The sequence below is a fragment of the Mytilus trossulus genome, chromosome 13, assembly GCF_036588685.1.
Source record: "Mytilus trossulus isolate FHL-02 chromosome 13, PNRI_Mtr1.1.1.hap1, whole genome shotgun sequence".
NCBI lineage: Eukaryota > Metazoa > Mollusca > Bivalvia > Mytilida > Mytilidae > Mytilus > Mytilus trossulus.
Genome location: NC_086385.1, coordinates 60074878 through 60091186, shown reverse-complemented (window position 1 = coordinate 60091186; position 16309 = coordinate 60074878). Strand labels below are relative to the sequence as shown.

At 33.1% G+C, this 16309-nt stretch overlaps 1 protein-coding gene across 1 annotated transcript in view; it reads left to right on the top strand.

Annotated features, from left to right (window-relative positions):
- LOC134694661 (chitin synthase chs-1-like) overlaps positions 1–5371 on the top strand; it is a 29655-nt gene extending 24284 nt beyond the window's left edge. The window contains exons 13-16 of the mRNA XM_063555704.1: positions 223–387; positions 1263–1471; positions 2679–3001; positions 4233–5371. Coding sequence (XP_063411774.1) covers positions 223–387; positions 1263–1471; positions 2679–3001; positions 4233–5116 — 1581 coding nt within the window. The 3' untranslated portion in view covers positions 5117–5371. The remainder of the gene's footprint in view (positions 1–222; positions 388–1262; positions 1472–2678; positions 3002–4232) is intronic.
- Positions 5372–16309: the final 10938 nt, after the last annotated feature.

The following is a 16309-nucleotide window of genomic DNA, read 5'->3' as shown; positions in this document are numbered from 1 at the left end:
AGTATACCGCTGTTCAAACGTCAATTATTGATTTATAGAAAACTATAAGAGAGTACCAATGTTACAACAAAAACATTGAAGTTAAATGCAAAAACAAACACCAAAAAACATAGAAACGAATTATTTGATAAAATTGTCAAACATTTTTACACAAATTAAGCAAAATCCTATCCACACCGATCTGTGTCCACACTTATATTGAGATAAACATATCATTTTCAGTTACTGTTTGCTGGGATTTTGTCAGCGATCTACTCCATTGTTATGTTGCTGGTATTGGTAGGAATCGTCAAAGAAGCGGCAGAAGAAGAATTCTGTTCTGTCACTACAGTTTTCTTATGCTTCGTGGCAGGAGTATTTATCATCTCGGCAGTTTTACACCCAAAGGTATTATCATCTTAAACATTACATGATCTTTAGAACACATTGGTCAAAATAAAGATGCAACAATAGACAAAAACTATCTTAAAAACTTGTAACCTACTGACATTCAAACCAAACATTGAAGAAATGAAGAAAAATAATGTAGATCAATTTAAATCCTTTACGGGTAGACTTTACATAGATAAATTAAGTCGTATAAGAAAAGCAATAAGAGTATGTTAAATTTGATGTATGCCTTTTTGTGCTTCTTCGTTACATTTGTTGTTTTTATAGTGATATTAAGATGATAACACAATATTGACTGCTGTACCCCTATTTTTGACATTTTTACTCTTTGAGTATGTTTGTTTTGTTCATGCATCGTTGACAATGTAATGAAATTTGATGCAACTGTCATACAAGTGAGAGGTTTAGCAAGCTATAAAACCAGGTTCAATCCACCATTTTCTACATTAGAAAATGCCTGTACCAAGTCAGGAATATGACAGTTGTTATCCATTCGTTTGATGTGTTTGGACTTTTGATTTTGCCTTTTGATTTTTGATTTTCCTTTTTGAATTTTCCTCGGAGTTCAGTATTTTTGTGTTTTTACTTTTTAAAATAAAATGAACACCAATGAAAAATAGTTGATACAAGTATTTAAACTTCATAGTTAAAACATACATAGCTTTTTGATCATTCAGTTAGACCTATGCCATATTTAAATTTATTACAATCCAGACTAGTAGAACATACAATTTACTATGTTCCTTCTTCATATATTACCCTTCGTTTGATTAGATATTTTGTTACATTTTGTTTTAGGAAGCTTTGTGTGGCATCTATAAAGCCTCATCTCAAGTAATGCTTTATAATTTCTAGTATTGGTTTTTTTTCAGGAGTTCTCGTGCATCATGCATGGAATTTTATACTTTGTTTCCATTCCATCAATGTCAATGTTGTTAGTTCTATATTCCCTTGGCAACCTACACGTGGTTTCTTGGGGGACAAGAGAGGTCAAACAGCCAGTGACACAAGAAAATAAAGCGTCGAACCAAATAAAAGACACAGAATCAGGATACACACTGTCTCTTGGGAAAATATTTAGGTATGATAAGATCTGCATTATACGGAGTCATAGATATAGGCATTTGTCATGAAGACTGGTCAGTTTCACGACATTGTAAGATTTAAAACATGTTTAACACGTCAATGGTCATGTTACCTTTTCGCGAAAACAAGGGATGTTGTATCCTATATAAGTGTTGTTCTAGTAACAACTGTTTCTACTTTTTCAGTATGACAATGTTTATATTGTTTAGCTACCATGGTCTATTTATCATTTATTTTTGAATATATGATTTATTTTAAACGCTATATCAACAATTGCATCATGATATTATTAAACAATCTCAATTTACAAAATTCCCTATTTGGTTTAGGATTTCAACGAAGAAGACAAATAGATATAATATACTATTCCTAATTCCCTGTTTTGACACTTGTCTTTCTTTCACCATTTTGTAAATGATGTATTGTCCTGTTTTACATTGAAAAACTCTGTTTGATTTACCTTAACATTATTAAATTCGAAACGATTGAACGATTGTATGTACACATTGGTGGCGTGCGGACATTGACATCTGGAGGGCGTGCAAGTTGTTCTCAAGCGTCGATAGTTTAGGGCATTATGTCATTTTGGTCTGCGCGTCCGTTCGCTCGTTTGTCCGTCTGTCTGTTCTGCTCTATGTTAATATTTTAGGTCATGGTAGTTTTAAATGACGTTAAAGTCCAATCAACTTGAAAATTAGTACACATGTTCTTCATGATAAACTCATCATAGATACCAGGACTAAATTTATTATATTCGCCAGACGCTCGTTTCGTCTACGAAAGACTCATCAGTGACGCTCGAATCCAAAAAGTTAAAAAAGCCAAATAAAGTACAAAGTTGAAGAGCATTGAGATCCAAAATTCCTAAAAGTGTTGCCAAATACAGCTAAGGTAATCTATGCCTGAGGTAGAAAAGCCTTTTTATTTAAAAAAATTCAAAGTTTTGTAAACAGTTAATTTATAAATATAACAATATCAATGATAATTCATGTCAGCACAAAAAGTGCTGACTACTATGATATGATCTTTCTAATTTTAATGAAAATTAAGAGTTTGAATCCCAATCTCATGATCCAATGAACATTGAAAATGATAGTGCGAGTTGGTCATCCGTGTACTATGAAAACATTTTTATTGTACAAATGTGTGTTGTATCATCATCCCCATTTATTCATTTACGGAGAATGAAATGTATTTTTCAGGTGTATTTGGTGTCCTACTGGAGGATTACAAAAACAGGACATTGCGTACCAGACAATACTAGACAGATTAAAGTCGCTTGAACAGGAAATCAACAAGACTTCACCTGATGAACCAATACTAGACAGATTAAAGTCGCTTGAACATCAAATCAAACAGACTTCAGCTGATGAACCAATACTAGACAGATTAAAGTCACTTGAACATCAAATCAAACAGACTTCAGCTGATGAACCAATACTAGACAGATTAAAGTCGCTTGAACATCAAATCAAAAATACCTCAGCTGATGAACATAAGCTGCAATCAAACATTGACAAAGACGGTATTTATTCATAATTTATGAATTTAACGTTTTGATCGGAATGGGAAAAGAAGATTAAAGTAGGGGAAAACAAAACAAACAAATCAATAATAACAAATAACATCTTGACCTAAAGTAAAACATATCATAAAAAAAATTAAAATCACAAAAATACTGAACTTAGTGGAAAATCAATACGGAAAGTCCATAATCACAAGGCAAAATCAAATAAAAAAACGCATCAAAATGAATGGACAAGAACTGTCATATTCCTGACTTGGTACAGGCATTTTCAGATGTAGAAAATGGTGGAAACATACACCCAAGCGCTCCTAAAATTACCAATCAAATATACGAAAGTCGACAAAACTCATCATAGATAAACAAAAAATGAAGCATTTTTTTCAAAACATTAGAGTGATTGATTGATTGATCGATGGCTTTTCAACGTCCAGTGATTAATCCCTAAGATGAAAGAGGGACGAAAGATACCAAAGGGACAGTCAAACTTATAAATCTAAAACAAACTGACAACGCCATGGCTAAAAATGAGAAAGACAAACAGAAAAAGAATAGTACACATGACACAACATAGAAAACTAAAGAATAAACAACACGAACCCATCTCAGGTGCTCCGGAGGGGTAAGCAGAACTTGCTCCACATGCGGCACCCGTGTGTTACTGATGAAGTAGCACGTTACGATTAAGACTACTAGTATACAGCCTGCCAAGTAAATTGCTTTCTCAATTTTTACGAGTAAATAAAAAAAAACGAAACTACTTAATATGCTCTCAAAAAAAGGGGATAGATTAGTGTGAAGTCCTTGCATTACTATAATATTTAAAAACGAAAAAAGGTGAATCAGCAAAAAATACACTGATGGGTTTGTGTTCTCAAATATCTACACGTACATTTTGTAGTTCAATTCCTCAATCAACTTATGTAAAGGGAAAACCTACACGCACATCTTTTGGTTGTGTTATAACTCTAGGCAAAATGCACGTTAATTTCGTTGTTTTCTTATTTATATAAGGGCTATACCCACAATATATATGAAGCATAAATGAAGAAAGTAATACATAAAAAAGGAAAAAGATCGATCAAAAGTAGTCTCGTAAATGTGGTCTGGTCCAAATATGAGGTTTATGAAGCTAAAAAACATAAGTACACAAAACTGTTTACCAATAAAATACCTGATTTATGTTGAATGTCAACTTACGTCATTTATATATAAAACCTTCCCTTTACAGTAGAAAATGCCACAAACTTAGAGGAACCGGAAGTAGCTGTCACTGACGTCAGTATTTCAATTTATAGTGACAACATCCAAGAAGTTACGAAGACTGTAAATTTTAAGACGGCAAAGCAATTACGCAAAGTAGAAGAAACGTTTTGGGAACAGCTAATTGAAAAGTATTTGAAACCGTTAGAGAAAAATGATGCAAAGGAGAAGATGATTAAAGAAGAACTAATAGCACTCCGAAACAAATGTTGCTTGTTTTTCTTTCTAATAAACGCTTTTTTGGTTACTTTAATTTACGCTTTGACACAGACTTCCGCCTATAGCGGTACTCTCTCAATAAAGATCGAATGTATGTCAATTGAACCGATATCTGTGACTTTCACCATTGTCTTTGGAATTCTTCTGTGTATTCAATTCATTTGTATGCTGTTCCATCGGATGTCGACACTGATTCATATTACCGCGACTACGTCCATCAAAGAAAAACCTGATGAGATAGCAAATCTCCTCCTAGCCATTCAAGTTTTGCAAAGATCAGGTTCAGTAGATAGCAGAATATCATCCAGGACAGAAGACTATCAAAATGTATTCGAAGAAAAGAAAAAGAAAGAAATACAACGTATGATCACAAAGGAGAGGCACAAGAAAGGGAGATTACTCCATCTCGACCAAGTAGTCAGAGAACGTTTAGAGGCTATTCCAGTTTACGATGAGATTGATGGTCCGAACAATAAAATTGAACAAAATGACGACAATCTTCGACAGTTTGGTCATTTAACAGGAAAAGAACGAGAAGCTATGAGGACATTTCTCAATGGGAAACAGAAAAATCTCTTGAGAAAGAAACTAGAAAAGAATGTTACTTTGAATGAGAATACAACTCAGCTTTAATTATCATACATAATGATAATATTTTCAATTGAGTTGCAATTGATCCTATTCATAAAAGTGCACATTATTTCATATATTAAAATGATATGTTATCGTCTTTTACATGTAAAAAGCAAAATCACAAAAATACTGAACTCAGAGGAAAATCAATTTGGAAAGTCCATAATCACATGGCAAAATAAAATAACAAAACGCATCAAAAACGAATGGACAAGAACTGTCATATTTCTGACTTGGTACAGGCATTTTCAAATGAAGAAAATGGTGGATTAAACCTGGTTCTATAGCGCTTACCCTAACACTTTAATAACAGTCTCATCAAATTCCGTTATATTTACATGATGCGTTAAATAAAAGTCATAATTAATAATATAGTTAAAATATGGGTACATGAGTCATCATCGTATAACATTTTTAAAAGGGACAATTTAACAGAACACAAAAACATCTACTATCTACGAACACATTGATTGATTTGAATGTCTGCATGTTTTCGTTAATACCATTATACCATTTACGGTATCAATTTCACTGCATCAGATCAGATTCTTCACTGATACCCGATACAAAACTGAAAGTCCTTAATACCAACCGAAAAGTTTAAAAAAAAAAAAAAGTAAAGCTAGGTCCGGAGGAGGAGTCAGACATATGTAAGAGTAAGATTACTTCCTTTATTTAATTAGTTATCACATATATCAGGATTATAATTGAGTACGCCACACGCGCGTTTCGTCTACATAAGACTTATTAGTGACGCTCATATCAAAATATTTCTAAAGCCAAACAAGCACAAAGTTGAAGAGCATTGAAGATCACAAATTCCAAAAAGTTTGGCCAAATAAGGCTATGGTAAAACATTCTAATGATTTCGAAGCTTTATCACAGCAAATTATCAAAAAATATTCCTGCAAACATATGTATCTTTAATAAGTGGTATTGCCGTGCTTTGATTTCCTATCATAATTTTCATGATCATTTACGGACGCCATCACGAGTTTGTTGACCGTTACAGAATTACCATTTCACAGATTATATCAGATATGTTACTTATGTCGTTACTACACTCCCCTTCCATTTTCATGAATGTGACCTACCAATTTAGACTATTTACCCGATTTGTAATAACGTCAGCAACACGATGGATACCACATGTTGAGCAGGATCTGATAACCCTTCCGTAGCACCTGAGATCACCTCCAGTTTTTGATGGGGTTCGTGTTGCTTAGTCTTTAGTTTTCTATGTTGTGTTTTTTTCTGAACTATGATTCGTCTGTTTGTCTTTTTAGTTGTATCCATGACGTTGTCAGTTTATTTTCGATGTATGAGTTTGACTGTTTCTCTGGTATCTTTCGTCCCTCTTTTATTGGTGAAATTAGATATGAGCATAGCTGATGACAATAAGAAATTGAAAAGAAAAGCGAGTGAAAAAAGAAACTCTGAAGGCTGGATTTTTTAAAAATCGCATTGTGATGTCTTTCTGGCTTTTTGGCTTTTTAACTATTTTGATCTGAGCGTCACTAATGAGTCTTATGTAGACGAAACGCGCGTCTGGCGTATAAAATTATAATCCTGGTACTTTTGATAACTATTTACACCACTGAATCGATACCACTGCTGGTGGACGTTTCGTCCCCGAGGGTATCACCAGCCCAGCAGTCAGCACTTCGGTGTTGACATGAATATCAATTATATGGTCATTTTTATAAATTTTCTGTTTACAAAACTTTGATTTTTTCGAAAAACTAAGGATTTTCTTACCCGAGGAGTAGATTACCTTAGCCGTATTTGGCACAACTTTTTGGATTTTTTTTATCCTAAATGTTGTTCAACTTTGTATTTATTCTCTTTTTAACTATTTTGATCTGAGCGTCACTGATGAGTCTTATGTAGACGAAACGCGCGTCTGGCGTATAAAATTATAATCCTGGTACCTTTGATAACTATTTGGTTCCACGTACTGTTTCATTACGTTTAACACATGCATTTGAAGAGACTATACTACAAATATTTTTTTTTATAAACAACTGTATAAAAAACAAAACACAGACATCTTTAAACTGTCTTTTTAACTGAGCAACACGACACAAACCGAATATTTTAAAATAACATATTATAAATGGTCCTATCAAATTCTTGCACGATGAAAGAAGATTCAATGATGATATTCTATCAAATTCTTACATACTGAAAACAGATTATGTGATGGAATATTCTAACTTATTCTACTTAAATCTTGTACAATGAATGACGTATCAAAATTATGAGCTAAATGTGCTTCTATATAATGATACAGGAGAGTCAAAAGATACTAAAGGGACAGTCAAACTCATCGAAATTGAACTGCCAACGCCATGCATGACTACAAAAGAAAAAGAGCAACAGACAAATAATAGTACACAAGACACAACAACTAAATCTAAAGATATAGCAACACGAACCCCATCAAAAACTGGGGGTGCTCAGGAAAGGTAAGCAGATCCTACTTCACATGTGGCACCGTCGTGTTGCTTATGTAATTACAAATCCGGTCAATAGTCTAACTCGGTAGGTCAAATTCGTGAAAAGGGAAGATGAATGTAGTTCCGACATAAGGAACATATAATTATTATCAGATATTATCTGTGAATCTTCTATAACTGTCAACCAATTCGTGATGGCGTCCGTAAAAATAACGAAGTGATGAGTTCAACTTCACTATTTTGGTTTTAAAGCTTCCTTGTGAGCAACAACATCCTATGAAGAAATACAAACCCGGGAATATCGTATCAACTGGGATATATACACTCCGTATGTAGGTGCTCCGGGAATGTTGCAAAAACATCGCTAGGTCGATAGGATGGATTCCTTCAACATAGTCACAAATTTTGATTTATTTAGTGATAGAAACTCATCTCTATAGCGGAAAGTAAAGTTTATGGATATTGCTAACTCCTTATATTCTCATACGTCCATTATTCAAAATGTGTGTTTGAAATGTCTGTATGACATACTCTCTATGACATTTTCAAAATAATTAAAATCGTATAAAAATGGGTCGCTTCAATATGAAATATTCAAAATAACTTTATTAAAGTAGTAATAATGATTGTAAATTAAAAATGATATAATCAAAATAATTCTTTGAAATTCTTGTGAATCTAAATAATGTTTTGTACCATGAAAGAATATTCCATTATGACATATTCAAAATGATTCTATTAAATTCTTGTGCATGACGATTCTTTGATGGCATTTTCACACAACTCTTTGCAATTCTTATACATTGAATGCAAGTAATATAATGACATATTCAAAAGTATAATAACAAAAACCCCGATCTTCAAGGAAATTCAAAACGGAAAATCCCTAATCCAATTGCAAAATCAAATGCTAAAACACATCAAACGGATGATATTGTAATATTCCTGACTAAGTACAGGCATTTCTTGATAGCACTTACTTATAATGTTTAAACAAAAACATTACCAATGCAGCCAATTTATTCAATGAATTTCACTACTATTTGGGCATCTGACGTATTAAAATTATGAGCTAAATGTGCTTCATTATAATGATACAGGAGAGTCAAAAGATACTAAAGGGACAGTCAAACTCATCGAAAGTGAACTGCCAACGCCATGCATGACTAAAAAAGAAAAAGAGCAACAGACAAATAATAGTACACAAGACACAACAACTATTTAGAATGATTCAAATAACGTCGTGTACAATGCATAAAGATTCTTCAATCAATATACAGACCATCAATACATGGGAATTCTTTTGTATAACATAGCATCAAGACAATCATTATGTTACCTGGTGAAAGGTATAATGCAAATTAATAGTTAAAAGTCAGTGTTTCATCGATTTTGTCATTTCCAAACCTAGAATATGATTTGCGACGATATGTTTTAATGCTTCATTTATTCTAAACGATATATGACTATCAAATTGTATTGACTAGACTGTATATGTTATTTGTAATTAAAAGAATTCAAGAAAAAGTGTATAATGGATTAAATAATACTTCCAACACAAATTAAAGGTAAGAAAATCACTTTTGTCTCGAAATTTTTATTTTTTTTTATTTTGAGTATCACTTTTATATGTAGAATTGTGCAAAGAAGGTGGTTTACGCACGTTAAAATAGGGACGAAAGGTACCAAAGGGACAGTCAAACTCATAAATCTAAAACAAACTGACAACGCTCCAGATCCTGCTCCACATGTGGAACCCGTCGTGTTGCTTGAACTGATTGAAGCCTACCATTTCCAGTACCATGTCATTATTTATCAATACGTTATGGTGTTATTTGGATTGGTTTTGAGCAGTTGTGTATTGCTGTTTGATGGGGTACTGCCTTTTACTAATTATAACATATAAACATATAAATAAAGGCAACACTAGTATACCGGTGCCTACAAGTCATAAATCGATAGAAAAAAAATAAATCCGTGATTCAAACTTAAACCGTTGGAAACACATCAGCTATAAGAGGGAAACAAAGGAACAATAGGACTTAAACTCAACAAAAACAAACGCCAAAATACATAGAAACTATTTGATAACAACTATCATATTCCTGCCTTGGTATATAACATTTTTAGAAAAAAAACTTGATGGGTTGATCCTGGTTTAATGGCTAGCCATAGCTGACATTATTTTTTCCATTCCGCAAAACGACAAAGGTTGATGTTTGGAACGTATACAAGAAAGATACTAAGTAGTGTCTACGTATTTGGATATGGTTGCAATTGGTTGAAAACATATTTAACACTACTAGACAAAGATATTATGTAGATCATAGAACGCTTAATATATTTCGAAATAACAATGCTGTATTATGAATATGCCAGTAAAGCTGGGTAGGTGGTTCGAAAGCAGATTGGGTATGTCATATGTGTTCAATTGATATTGATAATGAATGTAATAACTGATTTCTATGTAATTCTTTCTAACTAAGTTATCAGAATTGATCACATTCCATAGTACTTTGTAAATGGAGACGAAGGCTGTATGAATTATTTTTTTGTAACTTAAATATTTAAAAAAAAAAAACCGGAAATACCGTAACGTTTCCGATTTTGGTTCTGTTGTAAGGAAGTAAGTTGTGACGTTACATAAGTTATGACGTCATATGCAATGTTAACAAAGAAACGCTGTCATCAGGTAACGTTTTTTCATATCAAGGAATTATTAAAACTGAAATTGGTATTGCGTTCCTTCCTATTTTATACTAGACTGATAAATATATATCTTACTCAAAGTTTCATACAAACGAGACCGGAAATAGGAAGTACATTGTAGATTTCTGCGCTGATGCGGGATTTCAAAACATGACATAAAAAAAATTGAACGATTTTGAGTTCATTAGTACAATGAAAATTTCGGAAAAATTTTCCCGATATTAAAAAAAATAATTTTTTATTGATTTTTCTGCTGTTATTGTGTTTTAACATTTGATTTTGCCATTTGATTAGGGACTTTCTGTTTTAAATTCTCCTCAGGGTTCAGTAATTATGTGATTTTACTTTTTTTATATATTTCTATGATCATCTTAGATATGATATTTAATGTTGTATTGTGACAAACAACTTCGCAGTATGGATGTCACGCTATTGTGTAACGGTTTATGATGTGTCAATAAAAAAAACAGCACATCAAGACAAAAAAACCTTAAGAAATCAAGATGGCAACTTAAATTTATACAATAAACAAGTGTCTTTACATAATGACTACTCTACATAAGAAAATGTCTGTTCCAAGTCAGGAATATGACAGTTCTTGTGAATTCGTTTTTTGTGTGTTTTGTCGTTAGGTTTTCCTTGTGATTATGGACTTTCCGATTAGATTTTCCTCTGAGTTCAGTATTTTTGTGATTTTACTTTTTGATATTTTACTTGTTCTTAAATTGAGTGCATATTCAGAATGCTTAATTACATAGAGTTTTTGAATAGGATGTTTGTTGATCTTATGTCATATAACCTATGACAACTTATTAATGTCACGCTATGGTGTAATGGTGTATAATGTAGTAGTGGTAGGTGAATGTTGTGTGCATATGTCACGAAAGCACACCAAGAACATAATTCAAAAAGCAACTTCCATTGTATTTGGCAACACTTTTAGGAATTTTGGATCGCAATGCTCTTCAACTTCGTACTTAATTTAGCTTTTTTTCAAACATTTTTTTTATTCGAGCGTCACTGATGATTCTTTTGTAGACGAAACGCGCGTCTGGCGTATATATAAAGTTTAGTCCTGGTATCTATGATGAGTTTATATGTAACAATTAACAGGTGACAATTCTCAGAAAGAGTGTATATTTATGATGTTTGTTGAGCTATTGTCATATAAACTATAATAATACTTTTAGATATTTGGATGATATTTTGGCTATCAATAATGACGACTTAAGTATGTATATTAATGAAATTTATCCTGGTGAACTTACTTTAAATAAAGCTAATACTAACAATGACCACTGCCCTTTCCTCGATCTTGATATCTATATCACTAACGGAAAGCTGAATACTAAAATTTATGATAAAAGGGATGATTTTTCATTTCCTATCGTTAATTATCCGTTTTTAGATGGCGACGTTCCCTTGTCACCATCTTACGGTGTTTATATATCTCAACTTGTACGATTCGCTCGTGTATGTAACAATGTTTTAGATTTTAACGAGAGAAATTTATGTATTACTGAAAAATTATTACACCAGGGTTTTCGATATCACAAACTAGTCAAAACATTTACTAAATTTTATCATCGGTATAAAGACATCATTCGTAAATATAGCTCAACATGCAGACTTTTTATACGTTCAGGTATTTCACATCCAATTTTTTATGGAAATATTCTTTATAAAGCACAAAGGTGTCAGTATTCACCTCATAAACTTACAAAACCTTTGAATAGGCTTATTAAGAAGGGATATAATTACGATACTGTTGTCAAGTCATTAAAGATTGCATATTTTGGCGTTAATATTGAGTCACTGATAAGGTCTTTGCGTCGGAACTAAACACATTTATTCTAAAAACAGTTGTTGGCATGACACGGGTTATGTTCTTCTCATATATGTTATGATGGTATGATACTAAACCCCTTACGAGAAGGATTGTGCCTGATGTTCATATGATGAAATCATAATCTTTCAGTCAGTTTAATTGAAGTCTGGAGCTGGCATGTCAGTTAACTGCTAGTAGTCTGTTGTTAGTTATGTATTATTGTCATTTTGTTTATTTTCTTTGGTTACATCTTCTGACATCAGACTCGGACTTCTCTTGAACTGAATTTTAATGTGCGTATTGTTATGCTTTTACTTTTCTACACTGGTTAGAGGTATAGGGGGAGGGTTGAGATCTCACAAACATGTTTAACCCCGCCGCATTTTTGCGCCTGTCCCAAGTCAGGAGCCTCTGGCCTTTGTTAGTCTTGTATTATTTAAATTTTAGTTTCTTGTGTACAATTTGGAAATTAGTATGGCGTTCGTTGTCACTGAACTAGTATATATTTATTTAGGGGCCAGCTGAAGGACGCCTCCGGGTGCGGGAATTTCTCGCTACATTGAAGACCTGTTGGTGACCTTCTGCTGTTGTGTTTTTTTATTTTGGTCGGGTTGTTGTCTCTTTGACACATTCTCCATTTCCATTCTCAATTTTTATGATAATTTCGAATTACTGAAGTCACTATACTGCTTTATTCCTTTGTAATAAATCGACGTGCAATTTGATTCCTATATCATTATTCTAAATCGTGATAGATCTCTATAGTGATATTGTATACAGAATAAAGACACAGCATTGATTTTTTCACAATTAACATTTCCTTTTTAGAAATTATTGTCAGGCTTTGCTTAAAGAATAAAACAATATCTGCTTTAGAATCCTTTTGTTACCGTACAGTGGTACTACCAGACAATTTATTGCAGTTTCTATGTGAGATTTCTGTGTGCTTTATTGAATCTAAGACGTCTTTTTATAGATTTTGAGTTTGCATTTGTACATGCACCTGTCTTTCTGTGTGTAGTTTGTGTGAGTTATTAGAGTGATTGCCCTTACATGATGATTTTGTTTACCCTATTTTGTGTTTTAAACAAAAAAAAGGACGATACAGAGAAACTCAACATTCAACGTGATGAGCAAGCGTCAAAACATAGATTTATGTCATGAATTCTATTCCCGTGTACAATGTTGAAGTGTCCTCTGTTTTTTCCCCGCTGTATTCTCGTTTAAAAATTATATTGTAAACAAGAATGTGACGATATCATCAGACAAAGATTCACATGATTTACAACTAGATCTGGACAAACTTAGAATATGGGAATCAAAATGGAAAATGTCGAGCCACCCTGACAAATGCAAGTTACTAACCATCAGTAGGAAAAACAACACAATTGAAATTTCATACAGTCTACATTGTCAAATTCTTGAGTCAGTCAGCAGTGCAGAATATCTAGGCTGCACATTTACATACGAACTTAAATGGAATGACAACGTAAATAAAATATGCAACACTTGGTTTCCTAAAAAGAAATTTAAATATAGGGTCATTTACAGAGAATGAGAATGCCTTTAAAACATTGGTACGTCCAATTGTAGAATATGCCAGTCCAGTATGAAATCCATACCTTAAGACAGAGACTGATAGACTTGAGATGATACAAAGAATAGGGACTCGTTACGTATCTTACAAACATCATAACCACTCCAGCGTACACTTGAAGCTACGAAATCAAAAATGGACATCACTAGATCAAAGAAGGAAAAAGCAAAACTCACAATGCTATACGAAATAGAAAACAACAAAGTGGCCATGTCAAAGGAAGGTCTTCCAGTACCCCCGAAAAGAATGACACGAAACATGCATGATGAATCCTTCCAAGTACCATCAGCATCCTGTGATTACCGAAAACACTCATTCTTTTTAAGAACCATCCGGGATTGGAATACTCTTCCTCCTGTGGTCGTATCAGCACCGTCAGTTGAGGCATTTAAAGGCTCCATGACAAAGCTGAATTTAATTTCAAAATTTTTGGGGGAGGAGGGTGGTTGAATATGCGCACCAAACCATGGCAGTATAATCATTCCGTTGATTGTGGCAATTATCTGGCAGAAGTGACAATAGAACACGGATGCCCAAATCGCACTATCATTTTCTATATTTCAGTGTCCTGTAAAATTGGGGTCAAAACTTTAAATTTGGCATTAAAATCAGAAATATCATATCAAAGGGAACATGTGTACTAAGTTTCAAGTTGATTGAACTTCGATTCATCAAAATCTAAATTGACAAAAAACACCTGAAGCGTGTCAAACGGACGGAAAAACTAACAGGCGCTACAACCGATATACTAATACATATCAATCGGGCATAACAAAAGAGGGACGAAATATACCAAAGGGAAAGTCAAAGTCATAAATCTAAAACAAACTGACAACGTCATGGCTAAAAATGAAAAAAAACAACAGAAAAACAATCTATTTTGGCTGCTTGTTATAAAACGACTGTCACTCTCAAACACATTTAAACAAAACAATTTGAAAGGACAGTCATAACAAAGATATATATATATATATATATATATATATATATGAATAGAACATTTATTTTCAAGATATCCTTTTTGAGCTTGTAACGTGTAATCAATAATTATATTAGGTGTCTCATAAAGTTGAAATCAAAAGAAATGAATATTTTTTTAAATAATGGTTGTGTTTCTGTTATGTATACTGTTTTGTAAATTGTATCATTACCAATATTCAATAATATAACAATATCATTGTATTTTCAGCTGAAGGATATTACAGGATGTTTGTCGACCTATAACTGCAGTAAATACAGAATGTATGGAACAACACAATGTATCATTTAGTCGATTTGCAATACTACGTTTGTAAAGGAAGGAAGCGATAGAAAATATTTAAAACAATTATCCAGATAAAAATTGTATAAAAGTATTTCTGGAGAGCGAAAGCGAGTTCTACAGAAGGTTTACCCTCTCGTTGGTATGAATAATACAGAATGTGATCAATTGAGTTCTAAACCAAATTACACAATTGCAGCATTTGCCATATTATTGGCTTTTTTAACAATAGTTTGCAATTTTATGCTTGTAGTCGTTATACAAAGCACAAAACGTCTTCACACATGTACAAATGCGTTTGTGACATCACTTGCTATTAGTGACTTTATCCATGGATGTTTGAAAATGCCATTTGTTGCTGTAGTAAATTTGTTTACCAACTGGGTACCAGATACATCATTGTGTCACGTGTTAGCATATCTAATGACGTCAGGAAGAATATCGGCGACATTATCTCTGACGATGCTGTCTATTGATAGATGTATTGCTATTTATAAACCTGTTAAATACTCAAGCATTATAACGCCTTTCTCTACCGGAATTATAATTCTTAACTTATGGATAATTAGTTGTCTGATTGCGTGTATTCCGTTTATGGGACATATTAGCTATCATTTTGACGCTCAAGAATCCTTATGCATGTTTTCCGGGTTGTCATGGACAATTCACGTGCTGAGTCTGACGATCATGTCAACGTTTATTCCTACTCTTGTGATCATTCTTGCCCTTTGCATTATAGTGAGAGAAGCTAGATTTCGGCATCGTATTTTCGCATTAGCAACCGTACCAATAGTTCTATCTAATGTCCAGCCTAAAAATCCAATTAAAACTTTGCGCGCTATGAGATCGCTTTTTTTCATTGCCTTTGCGTATCTGATTTTCTGCATACCGGAAGCAGTTTGGTTACTGGTCAAAGTACACGTGAAAGACTGTTTGTCGACCAAATTAGTAAATTTTAAGACGATTTGGTCAATGATATGTTGTTTTATGACGCCAGTAATAATAGCAATATTTAACAAGAGTTATCATAAAAGATTACGACACCTAATTTGCCGGAAATGCTGTAGAAGCAGTAGGAAGATAGTTTCAGACTTTTCAGTTTCAACAGGTTTACATTCTATTTTAGAGGCATCTTATACAATCAGCCATTTCCGTCCAATTCCGAAAAATATAATTCTGTTAGCTAGCGAATCCTCGCGAGTACATTTGAGAAACTCTGTTCAAGCGAACCCAACTGCTCAATCACGGACTCTTTTTGAAAAGCCTATGCTTCGAAAAGCGATGTCATCACCAGAGTTTGGATGATAAAGAAATTATGTGTCCTTTAATGAAAGATCAT